This window comes from Alosa alosa, chromosome 21, assembly GCF_017589495.1.
Source record: "Alosa alosa isolate M-15738 ecotype Scorff River chromosome 21, AALO_Geno_1.1, whole genome shotgun sequence".
Lineage (NCBI taxonomy): Eukaryota > Metazoa > Chordata > Actinopteri > Clupeiformes > Clupeidae > Alosa > Alosa alosa.
Window position 1 is genome coordinate 6,767,984 of NC_063209.1, and position 18,357 is coordinate 6,786,340.

Below are 18,357 nucleotides of genomic sequence, written 5' to 3' on the forward strand. Positions count from 1 at the left end.
GTCAATATCTTCTTGTCTTTATTTGTCTGCCTCTGCCTTGTCGTTATTTGTCTCTGCCTCATGAAAAAAAAAACCTTCAGCTCCAGTAAAGGGTGAAACAATCCTTTCAAAATGCCTCCAGTCCATGCTGTCTACCCCCATAAGCTTTGAGTTGGAACCAGAGCAGTGATCACTAACACATACAAAGCTTCACATTTGCCAGTCTCAAATGGAAGTGTGCATCTAACATAAAAACATTTTAAAACACAAAACGTTTCAGTGGTCTCAGCTGTCTTGATCATTGAATGGAATTTGTTTTCCATTTTTGTTCACAACTGTAAAAAGGGATTGCATTTGTGTGTGACCACCACTTGCCAATGATAATGCAACCTCTCATCTTAGTTCACAGCCCTAAGAACACTTATAAGGCGTCATAAGGCCAGGGTGGAGAGGTTATTAAGCTACCATGGAAAAAACAGTCATACAATGTCTAAACAAATATCTTAAGCTTGACTATGTCTTCTGAGGTTATAGGGCTTGAATCACATAATTTTCCTATTGGCCTGAGTCAAACTACACTGATTAAACTCTTCCACCGAGCTTGAATAACGCCATTAACTTCAAAGAAGACTTTGAAAGGTGAGAGTTAAGGGTGAGGCATCTTATCTTTAAAGCTAATGTTAGGTCAGGGGGCCATTTGTGATTGCTGCAGAGTATGTTTTCTTAGAAATGACAGCCTACCAACATTTACCATCCTCACACACAATGCTGGACATTCCACAGGAAAATGCTTCCACAGACTGGACAAACGTTCTGATCGTATCAACAAAGTCAAACAAACACACACTGTGCAAAACACACACCTTTAACGCCACACAAAGTGAGCATTACTCCCACAACGTGTAATGTGCATCAACATTATACACTGTAACAGGGTACCTCAGGAAAAGCAAACCCAGATGAGCTCTCATGCATCTCTCCACCCTGTCTGTCCTTGTTTTGTTCAAGCTCACAGACATGCAGCCTCATACCCCTATACAGTAAAAAGTAACCTCTTAAGTCAGCTGGCAATGTTCCAACATCATACGAAGCACTAGCCCTGCAATGATACAACAGTAAAAAAATACATCTAAAAAGTGCACAGCAACATTATATATTCTACCGTCACCTTCACATTACTATTATTTAATTCACTCTCCAATCAGCAAAGGACCACACAGCATAGCTCACACATCTTATTCTGGCTGTTCATTCTTGTAAAGTAATAGGAAATAATGGCTTAGATTGGGAAACAGCATTGGCCAACCACAATGACAAAGAGTTGATGAGACAGCGTGTTTTTGACACTGGCAAAACAGTTATTCCCCGTCACATAATAACACAACACATAATTTGATGTCTTTTAGTTGAGAATTCATGACGAACCAAAGTACCAAATACTTTCAAAGCCATATTCTGAGGGCTGTGCTGTGACATTTACCACTCAAGTGTTGCACATGCTCCTAAACAAATGCTCAAATTAAGCTCCATTGATTTGTGGGATTCTCTGAAATGAATGAGAATGCTACAGCTGCTAAACCAGGAAGCATTATCTGATTCACAGTTCCAGCATGTTTACCTCAGAATATGGCCATTAAAGTAGGGACCGAGCCCGCTAAGTAGGTGCGGCAGGTCTCCTTTCTCGAAAGCAGAGGAGGAAGAAATGAACTGATGTTAGCAGGACAGGACAAGTGTTCACCTCTAACAATGTCACTTGGGACAATGCACAGGCTAAAACTGTGAAATGGGGAACATGCATCAAACATTGCACACACGTTTTGTTCTCAAAATCAATTTGACCAAATTAGACCAAATTAGACACGCACCATGTACAGTTCTATTCCTTTAAAAGAGCACAGGAGGTACATTGGACACCAACCATGCAGATACAAATGCTGAAATTCAAATAATTCCACTGCTGTTTAGATTGAGAGAGTATGCCAATATATAAAACAAACCCCTTACCCCAAAATCTAGTGTTATATACAGGCATTATGAATATGGATAAGACATGTTAGAACTTTTAACTTCAGGGCAAACATAAATGTGAACAGTGTACGATTTCACCTCACCTATAGTGCTGAGTTCTTTGAGAGCAGCACAATTGTTCTTAATCTTGCAGTTAAGACAAAGGCGCAAATGTTTTTACACATTCTTCAGGACAGACATTTTGCATAAAATCTCCATGACGAACATTCAGTTATATTCCATTAAATCCTTTTTTGTGCTGTTGAGCCATGGATAATATCAGTCCCATTGACTATATGTGCTGTCCGTCAAAATCAAGATCCCTGATCATACCTATCTCTTTGGCTGAGATCTCAAACAGGGTGTACGACAGGCTGATACAGCCATCAATCAAATTATGAAAAGACGACCTACCCTAAAACAATTGCACTCTTTTAACCATTTATCTTCTTTCCTGATTCAGTTGCCACACACAGTAACTCTTTTAGATAGATATTTGTATAAAATAACATTTGAAGACAAAAAAACACATACAATAAAACATAATAAAAATCTAAGAAAAGAAGAAATAAGCAAAAACAGAATTCAAATGAGTGGACCTCCAATCAATCAAAGCTCCTGTGAGCCTGGTCCTCAGCTGATCACTGGCCATGAATCAATGTGCTTGTCCTCATAGCGTCATGCTTCACTTTGGTCGACATCATACTGCTCATCCCATATATGGACCCAATGATCTTAACACAGATATAGATTTCATTTCATATGTATGCATATACCCCACTTCATTTGAACCATTCACTGGCTGAAAAAAAAAAAGTCCTTTTTCTTTTTGGATGAGCGTTGAGTTCACCTCCAACGCCAGTAGGGCAGGAGTCTTTGATCAGCTGTGCCAGTGCAAGTTTACCAGCCTTCCTTCTTCAACAGAAGGACGTCAGAGGCAGGGTAGGAGATCAATCATGTGATGTGACATGGCCCTTGGTGCTACACTGATATCTCATAGGTTGTGCCCCCAATGCCAGTCACCTTCTTCACTTCATCCCCTGTTTTAAGGGCGGGGTTAAACGATGAGAGAGTGCTGTGATTGGCCAGGCTGGGTCGAGTGGTGGAGCTGGTTGGGTGGGTGAGAGACAGACGGGTTTGAGGGTTACCACAAACAAAAACATTGCACCTCCCGTAGTCATGGCGACAACACTGATGCCCCTACTTGTACACACAGACACGCCTCTAAGCACATTCATTTCCTCCCTACAAGGGCACTCACTCCAACTACAACACACTCACACACACATTCACAGATATACAAGGACACACAGATGCGCGCACACACACACACACGCACAGCCAATGCATGCTGTGGAAATAAAGGATGGTAAAAAATAGAGGAGAAAGTAAAATAACGAAAGCCCCACAAAATTGAAGCGCTAGTGCAGATGGTTTGACCACCACTGGCCATACCTGACCAGACTGGAGATGATGGAGGGGGTGCTCTGGCTTGAACGACCAGTCACGGCCAGATGAAAAGAATACAAAACTATAGCTGCGTGTCTGTGTTTTATTGCCATGTTCCAAATTAAGTAATGAAAGTTAATGATGCAGAAAATATTATTAGAAAAGAGTCATAGAAGAAGGCAGACACTGTGAGTGACAGAGCTAGAGAGAGGGAGAGAGGAAGAGTTCACAGAGTGGAAAGAAAGGCTTAGCTTGTTGGCCGCTACTCACTTTGCCACCTGGGTCCCTCCCCCAGCTTTAGGAGGGCGGCGCTGGACCGTGGCTCCGCCCGTGTAGGACAGTGATTTGCCCAGCGCGGACGGGAGGGCGGAGCCTGGCGGAGGAGAGCCCAGGGAGCGAGCACGAGGAGAGTGGGGCAGGGCGAGGGCTTGGACCGGGGGCGGGCTGGTGGGGCGGAACAAAGCGCGGTGGGAGGAGTAGCTTAGGCGGGCGGGGCAGGCCTGGAGAGAGCCTTCCCGCTGCTGAGCGGACAGGAAGGGGGAGGAGTATCCCAGTATGGGCGGGGGCTCCTCGCCGACTGGGGCGGGGCTCAGCGGGCCGCCGGGCGGAGGTTGCGGCCTGGGAGGGGAGAGCTCGGGGGCGGCCGACTCGAACTCGGGGCTCTCGGACGGCGTGAGCAAGCTGTCGTAGGACAGGCTGCCGTTGCGCGTCTGATTGGCCAGGCTCTTGTAGCTGGTGGAGGTGGTGGTGCCCTCCGAGAGCAGCGGGCCCAGGGCGTTGTGCGCCGTGTAGGCCGAGCGCAGGCTCGACGAGCGCGAGGCCGCCGCCGACTGGAGCAGCGTGTCGGTGAAGGAGGGGTAGGAGCGCCCGCCCAAAGTGGAAGCCCCGCCCAGCCCCCCCGGGCCTGCGCCGCCACCCCCGACTCCCCCACGCCCACCCGCCCCCACCCGGCCAGAGAGACTGGGGTCGGAGACACAGCTGTCTCCGCGAGTCATCTACGAGAGACACACATAGACAGACAGAAGAGACAAAGGCAGGCTGAGTAGACAGACTAGGCAGGCAGCTGGAGACCCACAGTACGGGAGGAAAAGAAAAAACAAGAGGAGGGGACACTGGGGGGGCGGGGGGGGCACATCATCCCGGTACAGTAGGAAACAACAGTTAAGGACAGCAGAGCAAACAGGGGGAGAATGGAAAACAACACAAGTCTACCAGATCAGAGTACCCAAACACAAGCACTGGCGCTCTTACAGGTGACGACACACGGACACATCCCACGCACAACAAAACACTGATCACAACCAAACGGGCAACCACACACTGACACTGCTCGAGCCTAGCACTTACTGATCGACAGACTGGCGGTAAAACGATCAAAAAAACAAGAAGACAATAAAAGAATTTAATGATGGGTCTGCGGTGCAATGCAGAAATGTCTCAGTGTACCTGCCTTCAATAATAACAACGATGTTTACATGTTAACATGAGTGCGTGTGTGGCTGTTTACCTTGGTCGAGTGCGCTATGGCAGTGTGGTTCCTTCCTGGGCTGCTCCTAGCCGGCCGGTACTTGTTCAAAGAAGGGGTGGGTGGAGCTTCGTGAAGCAAGCTGCTCTCTGATAGGTAGAAGGAGGAGGACAACTTACCACAGACTGCCTGTACTACCTACTGTGTGTGTTTGAATGCTGGTGCACGTTCCTACATGTGTATGTTCCTCCACCTACCCTCAGTGTGCGTCTGTGACAGCCCTGGGTAGCGGAAATCAGGGGGTGGGGGAGGCGGGGGCTCTGCGTCTGTGGACTGGCTCTCCATCAGCTCCAGACTGCTTTTCGACTGAGCAGCACAGACACATACACACACACACTCAGGTTAGAGAGGGTGCAGAGCAGCAACAGCAACAGTAACAACAACAACAACAACAAAACACATCACATGGAAGTGTTGTGCATGGGCACATGTATGTGTCGGCCTTGTGAGCGCATACCTGTTGAATTCCATTGTCCAGCGCCTTATCGGTTTCATCTTGAGGATGTGGTCGCAAAAATGGCGGCTGTATTTCAAGAGAAACGGACTTCCGCAAGCGACCCAAATACCTACACACATGCACAAACATAGTAAGACAATCCATTCTGAAGAACACTTAAATACTATTATAATATCTGAAAGATTTAATAAACCTAAAACTCTAAATAATTACTCGACACATTACATCTGTCAGAAAAGCTGGCACACACTATGTGACATATATCTTCAACGTACAGATAAGGCAGCACATATCTGAAGAAAGTAGCTAACAAGACTGATCCAATCAATCAAGCAAGTAAGTAAGTAAAGCGCCTAACAAGAACAATGGCACCCTGTATTAGCCGAGTTACAAATGGGAGATGTAAAGTTGGTCACTGGAGCAGAGATGTTAATTGACCTGGGAGCCTGGGAGCTGCACAGCACGTGGGATATATTCCTCAAGCAGCCTTTGGTGAATGGGTTCACTCCACCCTTAAACTTCCCCGTCACCTAATAAGACATGAACAAAGATGGGAGAAAAAACATATAGATTCCATTCAGGGCTGTAATTCCAGTCATGGAACTGGAATTTTACACATAAGCTAACTCTGCTGTTCAGAGGTGTTCATAATTTACTATGTAAAGTATTGTACAACTGATATGACAAAATGCAATTTCAGTTGTTTTCACCAACATTGGTTCATGCGATGATTGTTGATTGCCTGGTATTTTTTTTAAAGGCAAACTTCTCACCCAGCTCTCTTTTAAAAAAGAGGAACAATCCAAATGAAAATCAACATCAAATATGAACTAAAACATTAAATACACCCCTTTTTCCATTCTGACCTCAATTGTTTAATCGCTTCAGGCCTCAAGTTATGATGATGCTGTGGTGTAAGAAACGTAATCAAGTAAACATCTTACACCTTCAAACAACTACACATACACAGACCTGCTCATTGGTGGTTCGTCCTCGTGCTACCAGGACAATATGGAATCCCGTCAGCCCAGCAACTGGGATGAAGAAGAGGCCGGCCACACACATGACTGCTATACTGAGCCACACAGTTAAGGAACATTTTCAAATACAAAAATCAAGTATGCAAGCTTGAAACATCCCTTTCTCAAACTCTCACACAGAAAAACAAACCTAATTAGGGTCTAAAACAAAACAAAATCAAATGGCCTAAATATGGAAAATAATTGAATTGAATTTGGAGGTGATTCATACAGGAAAGTGAACTGAACATAGATTGGGTTTAAGATGGGAAGCATGCCTTATTTGCCACAGATTACATTGGAGCTCACAATCAACCTATTCTCCTAACAAGTAAGGTTTAGGTCACCTCTGTCCAAACAAAATTATGACAAGTAAACATTTATAACAAACTAATGGAACTTTCAAAATACTAGCTTGAACTACATTTCAGGAGCTACATCAAAAACTAAGTCACTAGTCCTTTACTATATTCCCTATATAACATTTGAATATAGAGGGGCAATTCCAGTGGGAAAAGGATACGTGACGGCAGACTGTGGCGTGTCCAGCTTATGAGTGTGGTGGAGGATGTACACGAGGCTGAAGCCAAACACGCCCATGATGTGGACTGTGAGTGACAGCAGGAACAGGAAGAAGTGGCGGTAGTTCCGTCTCCCGATGCAGTTGTTGACCCAGGGGCAGTGGTGGTCGAAATCCTACACACACACACACACGCACACACACACACACACACACACACACACACACACACACACACACACACACACACACACACACACACGCCTGCTCTCACAACAACGGTCTTTGGGGACTTTAATCAGAATGTGGTGTGAGTTTGGGTGTGAAACTGAGTTTGTGTGTGCGCGCGCTCTAACCTCGACGCAGTTGTCACAGACGGAGCAGTGCGAGCAGCGAGGGGGCCTGTAGAAACGGCAGGTAGAGCACCACTTCATGCGCACCTGAATCCCCCGCACCTCCACCGTCTTGTACAGTGGCGCCCGGAAGTCATCCTCCTTGTCCTCATCCTCCTCCGCTAAATGCACACACACACACACACACACACACACACACACACACACAAGGAGACATTACATTCCAAGCAGTGCAAATCAGCTCAGCCTGCAGGAAGAATTAGGAGTTATCTTCTTTTTTCCATCAAAACAGACACATGCCAAACACAAACAAGCACCACACACATATGAACACACACAATGACGCATGCTGTACCTCTGGGGAAGATGCCAGGGTCCATGAATGTGGCCATGCAGAAGTTGGACAAGGTGAAGAGGAAAATAAGTGTATTGTAGAGAGGGATGATGGAGGAGTACACCTCAAACAACCAAGGACACCTTGAGAGAAAGAGACAGGAGTGCACATGAGTGGGACTGAGCCAAGTGTTTAGTCCGGCGATGTGTGACAAGAGTGTGCGTTTACGGCTGAGAACTCACGTGAAACACAGGAAGAGTGTCGTCGAGCCCACCAAGAATATGGTCGCCGCGGATACAGGGACATAGCGACTAGGGCGAAATGGGCGGGAAGGGGAGGAGGGGGCTCCTAAAGCCCCACCCATGCTCAGACCAGCCGGCATGGAGAGAGAGAGTGAGAGGTAGAGAGAGAGAGAGAAGGGATAAAGGGGTAGGATATGTATGTGTGAACGAGAGGGTCAACAAGACAAGAAACTATGCCCTTTGTGTTATGAGAGTGGAGAGTGTTGGCATGGTCAAAATCAAGGAAACACAGAGGACAAAGGAGGGGTGAAGTAATCACTTCAGAAAGGACAGAGAGAAGGATTAAGTGTTTGGGGTAAACAAGGAGAGACTTCACATCCGTGTTTTATGTGTCCAGGAAAGTGAGGTTGTGGCACTATTAGAGTAGGTCAGAATGTGTGCATCTGCAAGTTAGCAGGAGATATACAATGTTAGACAACTATTCAAGATTAAAAAAAAATTAATTGGCAATAAAAGAAATAGCTGCCACTTCATTCAAATAGATTTCTGCATGGCTTCATTGATACTTAGATTGATGTGAGTACAAAAATTAAATATTAGTCTCTCAGCTGATCAAAGACATCACAAAGGTGTGCTGACTTGAGTTTTGCTGTTAGTCAATGCTTGATAGATGTGGTGCATTCATGTATAGATGCATTTGTATACACAAAAAAAAAATGTTTGGCAAAATGACCAAAAAATATATCTTCTTTAAAAAATTACTATAAAACAATAAAATGAAAAAGAAAATAATAATAATAATAATAATTAAAAAAAACGTAAGTTATTCTGCGTCCTTGCTCCAGTGCAATTGCATCAACAAAAAAGACTGTAGTGCGATGCTAGTCATTCCAGCCTGGGACCCCCTCGTCCTCTTCAGAGCTCCATGCTGTGTCTGTGTCCGAGTTTCTGTGGGTCCTCCCCGTCGACCCAGCCAGTCTCCACACACATCACCAACCCATGGGCACACTCCTGGGGCCCAAACCATTTTACATCTGCATTGTATTCCATTGGGGCCTTTCTCTGGCTGGTAAACTAACAGGTCAATGGCTGCTAGGGAACACTGAGGTGACTGTTCCTCCTTGCATTGGCCAAGGACTTAGTCCTGTAACACAGTAAGTATATGAGAGAGTACATTAATGCCAACCTCCATGCAAGGCAATGTGCCCCCAAATCTTGAGCGTTCATATTTCTCAAGAGTTCGGTTGTATGCAAAACAGTATAGGAACATGGTATGGATGGGAACTAGCTCCCCACACAGGTTTTCCAGGTGTCAGTGCCAGTAGGGGGGAGGTGTATCTTTTACACCACGTTCTCAAATAACATACAACTTGCAAAGTTGTTCATTCAAAAACGTTGCAGTAAAACTCTCTTTCCTAATCTTCACAGGACAAAACATGTAAACTGTGACTCTTGTCACAGCATACAAAAAAAAAACAAGAAAGTCTCTGCGTCCAAAATGACATTCAAGTACGCGTTACGAGTCTTTGTTGAAACCTGTCCACATGCTGATACGTTTTCCACTACAGTGACAGTGACTCACCGAGGAAAAGGGTGTGCCTGTGCCGCTCAACATCGCACACTTACTCACACAAACCATGCAATCTTTATCAGACTTTCGATCGCGTTATCTCTTCGTGTCACCTCGGAGTAGGGAAGCTTTGCCTTCGCTTAAAATACATTATCACGCATAACTAGCCTAGATTAACATGTAATTTAATTGGACCAGTCGATTCGACCACCTAGTTTATGAAAAGCGAACTACTCCTTGGGCAAACATGTCGCCTGTCGCCACTGGAGATTAGCCCAGTACCCAGTGGTGGGAGTCAGGTTATCGCCGACACTAATCATTTAGATGGACGAAATCCTGTTCCCCATGGACGCTAATCCTGGCGTGTCTCTTGCAGGTGCTCATCTGAATGACACAGGGGCCAAGGGCAAATCCCACCTCTCATATTTCCTATCTGTTCCTATTAAATCATATAATGAAACATGACAGATCTGTTGTATGGACAGTACTTATATTATTACATCCAGGAAGCTATTCGGCACGTATAAGGTTAAGGTTAAGATGTGCGGCAGAGGGAGCACATCAATCCATCCTAGATGACTAGCTAACGTCAAATTCAGCCGTAACTTCGCTAACATTAGCTAGCAATACCCCCATCGTTAGCAAACAGCTAAACTTCACCTGATTTCCCCCCTAAACGTTGAAGAACCCGAGTAGACGTTTCGTCCCCTGGCCACTGATCTAGGTCCTCAACTCATTTCAGTTAAATAGTTTATCAGTTAAACACCAAATCCTCACTAATAACCATGCTACTGCTAAGACAACCATGCTAATCAACCTTACATTAGCTTCCATTACCGAGGTTTAGATGTTACCCATCTGCCCATCTGGTGCCTTTGCTCTACACATTATCCTAGCCGACAGAGACGTCAGTTGTAATATACTGAATAATGGCCATATGAAAGTAATAACGTTAACTCCAAGATCAAGATTTTATGATGGCAAAATGTCAGTTAGTAGAGTACGTACATGACATGTCAATAAAAAGAGCCGATGGAACAGCAGTTGCATTAATAAGGAAAACATTACCTGACAAGCACCGCAGGTGAGTGAGACAGTCTGTGTTATGCTGGTTGTCTTCTGCAGTTCCGCTAAAGTTAGCTTGCTAGCAGCTAGATATGCTAGCTAACTAGTTGGCCCCAAGTAGACAATCCTGAGACTCGTTCTTCCGATTTCAGTTATCGCCAAGAACTCCCGACCCACGATAACAATTTAAGTCCACAGCAGTATCTGATGTTTGGATCGCAGTGAATTACATCCCGAGTGAAACCAGTTTTCCAGAGAAACTACTAAATCTAGAGAAGCCCGAATTACTCTTCTCGTGTGAGTGGCCCCACGAAATCAACAACTGACGAGGGATGGTAGACCACAGTTCTCAAGTTCAGCGTTACTTCATTAGCATCACGGGCGATATTGCTTCTTCAGATGAAGAAATACATCTAACCCGTTTTTCCTAGGGTAGACCCTAGAACTGGCCTTTTCCGGACTGTGCAGGGGTACTTTCGCTCGCAAAAGTCATCACCACACAACAGGATAATCTACCCCTTCCGGTGGTAATTTAGGAAATTGTTCCTAAATTGTGAAGTTTCGCTACGTAGACCGAGGTCTATGGCTTGAGCGAGCATATGCCCTCATGCGGCAGTGAGAGGCAATGTTACCATCGACTCCTGACGTTCAAACCACAACAGGGGGAAGGTGGGGCACATCTTATTCCCTATGGTACCATTTCTTTTGAGAAATACAAAACAAAAAACACACAGAGACAACATCAAATATCAAAATATTTTAATAAAATCAACTATTAGTAAAAGACACAGAAAAAATACTGTACAAATGTTTTATGCAAATCAAAGAGCATGACAACCCATCACACATGACATGAAGTATTTAACAGAAATGAAGGATTGCTTGACTTAAGCATTTTAAATTCATATCTTAAGTCCCAATATGGGTATTAATCTTTTCCACCTGCTCCATAGTGGACATCCCTTTTCTATTTGTTTCTACTTCAGGTCGATAAAGCGAATGTCCATTATCAGTAGTGTGTGCCTAGGCAGGGGTCTAGGTGCAGGTGAAAGAACAGTCATCACTTGAGCCTGTGTGTCTACTGCAGTCACCACGATGAAGCCACACACAGGACTCTCCAGCACCCCACGGCCCCTTGCTGAGGTCCCGTCTCCTGTGTCGTCCTCAGCGCAGCTCACGCTCAGGACATGGTGTGTCAGGTCACGGCCTGGACTCACTGGGACCAGCTTGAGCTGTGTGTCATCCTGAGACATCCCCAATGGCAGGCATGAGTCCGGGATGGACGGTGCACCGATCTTGTAGATGCGCACGTCTGAGAAGCGTACATCGAAAGCGTGCGGGTAGAACGAGGTACCACGGAAGCCGTAGAAATACTCACGGATCTTCTCGTCGCGTGACTCTCGTCGGCAGTCCTTGGAGCGCTCCACCACACCACCAGACTTGGGGAGCAACACCACACGCACAAAGTGGGGCAGATCACGCTTCAGTTCGTTGTACAACCGCTCCTGGTCCAGCACCAGCACCACGTCCACCTGAAAGGCCGAAGCACAATGCACCAGTGCCTGATAGCCTGAGCCCTTCACCCAGCCACAGGTGTTGATAATGCAGCCGCCCACACTAGCCTTCCGGTTGACCTCACAGCGCTGGGAGAACACCTCAGCCAGGGTGGATGTCAGCTGCCAGAAAACAGGGAATAATTAGAGATCATAACAACCATGAGTGCACAACCCCCCTCCCACCCGTATACATGACCAAACACACATGACTATCAAAGTAAGAGTAACACCATTTCACTACCACCATCACCCAAGTAGGAAAAACAACGAGGATGTAACAAAGGCGTTTACCTACAGAATATTAACTATATAATGTATATATGAAAAGTTCAATGCACACACATTCAGAACATTTTGGAGATAGAAAAATTCAACAATATGGATATTGAACAATATGGACCTTATTATAGAGTTTGATGTTAGTTCCAGGGGTTGTGGAACCAAAGTGATAGACCAGAGGAGCCTGGACTGAGAAGCCTTCTTCCACATCAGCTGGGCGCTCAATGCACAGAGCTGACATCGTTCCTGGCACAGACACCTTTTAACATAAACAGTTTTCATTACACTTGTGTACCATTCAATCAATTTGACAGCCTCATGCCATTGAAAAGCATGTTTACTACAGATATTATGAAGGGCTGATTTAATTGACCTGTACACCCACTCTAATTAGGAATAGGTGAAATAATTCTAGTTCTATCTTCAACCAAAAGCATTTTACACAGTAATGAACTGTGCTGACGTAACATACTTACACCACTTTGGCCCACATCCAGCTCTACTAAGGTTGGTCTTCTGCCAAGTCTTACTGCATAGTTCAGCAACAGACGACATACTGTTGATTTCCCGACATCTGTGGGACCAACCACCATGACCTAGACAATAACATGGACACAAGTTAGACGAATGCACAAATCTGACAGATTGGTTATGGTGAGAAATTGTGATTGCATTGGTCAGTTCTTCTCTTTTTGAAGACTAACAAAGGAAATCTGAATTTTGGCCATCACCACAAACATGATAAAACCGACATCTCTCTCTAAGTGTGCCGAGTTAAGTGTAACTGGCTAATGTATGACTGGAACCATCTAGTCTAGTGTGAAGTTTATATGCAGGTTTAAAACAAAAAAAAATTGATATATCTCCATGTCTTTGGTTATTACCAGACAACATCCTCACAAAAAAATGATGGTAGGGGTTTGAAATGAAATTTGATGATGTAGTTAGCCTGTATGTGGTGTCAACACAGCAAAGGAAGATTCCAGCTCATGTTATCAACTTCATCCTATTACGGATGGACATTTTAGTAGGACTCACTCGTGGGCCTCTCTCATTGTCGCGCTCTGCTTGTTGCCTCATCTGTTCCAATGCAGCATGGGTGTTAAGATACAGAAGCATCGGGGTGTCTCTGGAAATATAGGCAACCTGTGGCAACATGAACCCACAATATTAAAATATAGACACTTGTCAAAAGGCAAACAAACAAATAACTGAAAGCATTAACTTAGTACAACACAGCGCATTCATATCTTACCTCAGTCTTCCCCGAGAGGGATACACTACAGCCCTGCCAAGTGAACACAGCGATTTTCGAGCCTGGACCAAACATGTATTTCTTGTTCCTATTGAGTTCAGAGCCAAATATTTCGGCTAATCCAGAGAGAAGTTCCAGCTGGACTCGTTCACCTGCCTCAACCTCGAACCGAAGTTCAGTCTCTTTCTCTAGGTCAAATCGGGTACCCGTGTTCGCGCTGCCTGTCGCTCCACTCGCGGCTCCGGCGCCCTCCTCGCCCGATTTCTCAGGACCTTCAGTGGTCATGGCTGCAGGGTGAGAGCAACGAAGGTGGGTTACAACTCATTTACGACCAAAAAACAAACAATTGAAACGTTAGAAACAACCACAAATAGCAATCGCAATTCCGGTTCATTGTACTTGTAGCAAAAGAGAAAATACTTTATACTCTCAAGCAAAGAGTTCCATGCTGCCATCGCAACTGCAGTGCTAAAAGTGCTAAAGCTCCCTGAATCCCGAGAAGCGACGCTTCATGAACACCGGCGACTAGGCCTACTTGTATGCAAACCAGTATCAAAACTTAAACTGAAGAAATGTTCTAACAATCTGAACACGTCCGTATAGTTTTATAATTCAATTTAATGAAACACTTACTTGGTTTCTTTCACAGCTAACAAACGAACAGACCACCTGCCACAAACAGAGGGCGCTTCCGTCCAGTGTTGATGACGTCATCACAACGCGAGAAACGCTACCTCTCCAGTTGGATACATTTTTGCTACACTTTCTTGACTTGAGACATGTTTCATATATTTGTGTTGCGCTGTTACAGAGAACAAACCTTTTTTAACAACACAATGATACATTGTAACATTGTTTTTTTCTGTCCCTAATATAACTATCAAATTCAAGACGGGAATTTTGCAAAACATTGACAAGTAGAAACCAAGGCACTAAATCTGAATACAATTTTTATGCAGAAAGTTTTTTTTCTCCATTATTTATTTTGCCTTCTTTGTTTTATTGTGTACCTCTTAGCCAGTGTTCTATATAATTATAACAAATGTTATATAAAAAAAAAGATACACTGGTTTAAAAAGTAAAGTTGTTATACCAACTTAGTAAATCACCATGTAGATATAAGCATAACTTGTGTCCACGTGATACAAAATATTCTCATCCTGTCAATCAGTAGCCTACTGTTGAATGAATATTCTGACAAGAGAAAGGAGAGCGAGAGTGCTGAATGAGATGTAAACACTCACATGATTATAATCAGTTGATTGTATAACATGAGTAGCCCATGTGTCCCATGACAATACTGTTTCTTATCTCCCTCTATTGACTCATTATATTTGCTCATCTTGTTTTGTCAACTTGAACTGTACTGTAGTATGTTGCAAAAATGTTACATCACCACATTTTAATCAAGGCCTTACTACTAGCGTTTCTGGCCTGAATTCAACCTGGGAAAACTCATTTTTGGATCAGTAAGATGTTATATTCTGAGTCAAGTACATCCAACTTTTGTACAAATGCTCATTTAGGTGTTAAGTTACTGCATAATTTCACTTATTGTACACTATACAAATTTAATAATGGGGTGCTATAGCTTTTGTGTACATACAGCGGACATTTAAAAAGAGATAAGGACCTGAATACTGACACATTTAAAGTGAACATTTTATTTAAGTTAAAACACCTTCAGTCACATGTTATACAGGAGGAATTCAGTACTGTTACAAACCTAATACGGAAGTTAAAAGAACTTAATGAGGAGTGTTCAACCCAAGGTTTATCAGGGAGAATAGTCAAGTCTATTCTCTTACAGAACAAAACTAAGCCAAAAACATTACCGCAGACAGCAGCAGTACAAACCAGTAAGGAGGAAATCAGATTGACAACCACATGTTAAATACTCATCAGTTCCGAACACTGCAGCAGGGTTATCAAGGGAGAGACTGGGAAGGCATCCTTTTGGTCATTCCCCATCATTACGCATGCAGGTGCTCTGAATCTCATTAGCAACTGCAAAGGACAGAAATCATTTGACAATTTGGTTTATAAAAACACTGAATAAACTAAATTGAAAAGGCCAATAGTTAGACATTCCTTTGGTTGTTGGTTTAACATGGTACAAGGTATACTGAAGACACCAAAGTTGTCATTTTTGGCCTAAACTGATCCTCTGTATGCCTGAGAATCTCAAATAAAAATTCAGTATGCCTGAACTGAAAGCTCCCAATACCACCACCCAGGGTGACAAGACACTTTATGATTAGGTTACCCCTAAATAGCAAACATTACTATAACTTGAATGATGTCTGGCTACAATACACAGAAAAATAATGATGTTGTAAATAAGAAGTTCCCTTTTCAAAGTTAACAGTGAAAGCCAAGACAAACCTTATTGGTCTCTATTTACTGTCTCTTGCCTCCTTCAAGACAGACAGGACTTCTTCAGGGTCAGGGAACTTCAGTTTACGAGGAGGACCCTTCTTAATGCCAGTCCACAGACACGTTTCTGAGAACAGAGTGCGTGCAAAGTTGAGAGATACTGAGAGGAGACATTATCTATGCCACACTCATTGAAATAATAGGACATAAAAATCGCTAATGTGCTGCACACTTCATCACAACACTGGCTCATATTGAGTCCTCCACTCCACATTACCCTTGCCAGCATCCACCAGGGTGATCTCAAAACTGTTTCGACGAGGTTTCTGGGGGTTCAGTTCCACACACAGATCTGGATGTGCAGCCTGAATTGCCGACTTCACCGCGTCAGCATTCCGACCGTACACTCGTCAGCTTTTACTAGAAGAGAATCTCAATCTCACCCAATATTCTGTGCATCACATAAAGAGCAATCCAAAGTTTGCAGTGATGTTCACATCCAGATTCCCATCTTACCAGTGTTCAATAACAATTTTTTGGTCTTCTTCTTTAACCTCCACATCTTCAGGCTTTTCTTTCTTGTTGTCCAAAGAAGTTGCATCTTCTTTTAGATCATGATCCTCTGCCTTTCGCTTAGAACCACGACCTGAACATCAACATGGTAAACACAGCGATAACCACATACATTAGGTCTGAAGGAAACTCATTGTTGCCTGTGAAATCCCCGATTGAGGCGGTGGTAGTGTTGTGGTAAAGGAGCTGCACTAGCGTGCAGTAACCTGAAAAGTTGTGGGTTCAATTACCAGCTTCCACTGTTGTGCCCTTTGAGCAAGGCACTTAACCCCAAATTGCTCCAGGGACATTGTAAAGCCTTGTAATATAGTTGACATATGTAAGTCACTTTGGATAACGGTGTCAGCTAAATAAATGATATATATACAGTTTACATGTATTGTAGCACCGCCCCCTCCTCCCCTTTCTTGGGACTTCTTATTCTCATCTTATTTTCACCATTATCTCGACACTTTGTGTATATTTGATACCTCGAGAAAATAATGCAATAATAAGAGGACAGTTAGTAAGCTCTACTGGTGTTGGGAGCTGTTGGGAGCTTATGTTGTGGTGGAATGTGTTGACCATTTTGGCACGGGAGACTATGCTATTATTTTGACGAAATTACTAGTGGTACAACTAATTGGGCTGTTGTGGGCAAATTAAGAGTTCCTAGACAAAGTTCATATCCAGATAATAACATATAGCCTATAACACGAGATCATGGGGAAATGGGGTCGAAATCTAAATGTAGGCTATTTTACATGATAGCAGTTTAGGGTTTCCATGACCTGGGCCTACTTTACAAGATTAGCACCACAGATATAGATAGTTATGTCACCGCATTGTGGCGTTCAAAAACATCATGCGTGCACATAATTGAAATGGGCAAAGAATCAGATACTCTGAACATAGAGAGTGAGATATTTAAGGGCACTTACCTGTTTTAGAATTAGGTCTAGCCGCCATTAGGCCTACCGCAAGGCAGCAGATTATTTTCGTGTAGCCTAGCTCAATTTGCAACGCACAGCCAAAAGAAAAGAAACCACCGCTAGTATGTCCGAAGTTGACGGCGTGAGTGACTGACGCTGTTAAAGGGTTTTTTCGCGCGCTTAACATAACAATACATAGAATGTCTATGGTCCTCGTGATTGCTTGCATAATTTCACATTGGACGCAAACGCCATCTACCAATCTGGAGTATAATTGTTTTCCAATAAACCCAACTGCCTCACCTCAACCAAAGCCCTGCAGGTTCTGAATCCTCCTCAGGAGCCCTGCTGTTAAATTAGATTTTTCTCAGATTTTCCTAAATAGTTGATCCAAATGATGGTCAGTATAATTTTCATCATAATTTTCATCATTAAGTCATCAACCCTTAAAGTATAATTCGAATTTTATTGAACAAACCTCCCAATGATAACAGTATTTTTCAAAATACTGTTCATTGGATCATTTGCTTGATGATACTCCAAAGGCTCTCAATAGGGTTGAGGTCAGGGGAAGATCGGGGCCACACCATGAGTTTCTGTCCTTTTATGCCCATAGCAGTCAATGACTCAGAGGTATTCTTTGCAGCATGAGATGGTGCATTGTCATGCATAAAGATGATTTTGCTACAGAAGGCACAGTTCTTCTTTTTGTACCACGGAAGAAAGTGGTCAGTCAGAAACTCTACGTACTCTGCCTAGGTAATTTTCACACTGTCAGAGACCCTAAAGGGGCCTAACAGCTCTCGCCCCATGATTCCGGCCCAAAACATGACCCCGCCACCTCCTTGCTGATGTCTCAGCCTTGTTGGGACATGGTGGCCATTCAC

The 18,357-nt window shown here is 43.9% G+C and overlaps 3 protein-coding genes across 5 annotated transcripts; all 3 read right to left on the reverse strand.

Moving 5' to 3' along the window:
• Position 1: 1 nt before the first annotated feature.
• Positions 2-11,110, reverse strand: zdhhc5b (zinc finger DHHC-type palmitoyltransferase 5b). 2 transcript variants are annotated; one of them, XM_048230791.1, is made up of 12 exons: positions 10,524-11,110; positions 7,886-9,029; positions 7,665-7,786; positions 7,313-7,470; positions 6,960-7,132; positions 6,390-6,492; positions 5,856-5,947; positions 5,418-5,526; positions 5,158-5,266; positions 4,943-5,049; positions 3,706-4,430; positions 2-3,094 (listed from the first exon to the last, which is right to left on the reverse strand). In XM_048230791.1, the coding sequence occupies exons 2-12, from the start codon at positions 8,023-8,025 to the stop codon at positions 2,968-2,970; spliced, it is 1,965 nt and encodes a 654-aa protein (XP_048086748.1). In that variant the 5' UTR covers positions 8,026-9,029; positions 10,524-11,110; the 3' UTR covers positions 2-2,967. The 2 variants fall into 2 exon arrangements, with proteins under 2 accessions (XP_048086748.1, XP_048086749.1); XM_048230792.1 differs by lacking the exon at positions 7,665-7,786.
• A 207-nt stretch (positions 11,111-11,317) lies between these two features.
• Positions 11,318-14,392, reverse strand: clp1 (cleavage factor polyribonucleotide kinase subunit 1). Of its 2 annotated transcripts, none has more exons than XM_048232286.1 (6): positions 14,244-14,392; positions 13,611-13,897; positions 13,394-13,501; positions 12,832-12,951; positions 12,477-12,614; positions 11,318-12,196 (listed from the first exon to the last, which is right to left on the reverse strand). In XM_048232286.1, the coding sequence occupies exons 2-6, from the start codon at positions 13,893-13,895 to the stop codon at positions 11,498-11,500; spliced, it is 1,350 nt and encodes a 449-aa protein (XP_048088243.1). In that variant the 5' UTR covers positions 13,896-13,897; positions 14,244-14,392; the 3' UTR covers positions 11,318-11,497. The 2 variants fall into 2 exon arrangements, with proteins under 2 accessions (XP_048088243.1, XP_048088242.1); XM_048232285.1 differs by lacking the exon at positions 14,244-14,392 and adding an exon at positions 14,038-14,212.
• Positions 14,393-15,258: 866 nt separating this feature from the next.
• On the reverse strand, positions 15,259-17,712 carry LOC125286938 (selenoprotein H-like). The gene is made up of 5 exons (XM_048232287.1): positions 17,480-17,712; positions 16,503-16,632; positions 16,264-16,406; positions 15,996-16,113; positions 15,259-15,617 (listed from the first exon to the last, which is right to left on the reverse strand). The coding sequence occupies exons 1-4, from the start codon at positions 17,697-17,699 to the stop codon at positions 16,007-16,009; spliced, it is 600 nt and encodes a 199-aa protein (XP_048088244.1). The 5' UTR covers positions 17,700-17,712; the 3' UTR covers positions 15,259-15,617; positions 15,996-16,006.
• Between the last annotated feature and the right edge of the window lie 645 nt (positions 17,713-18,357).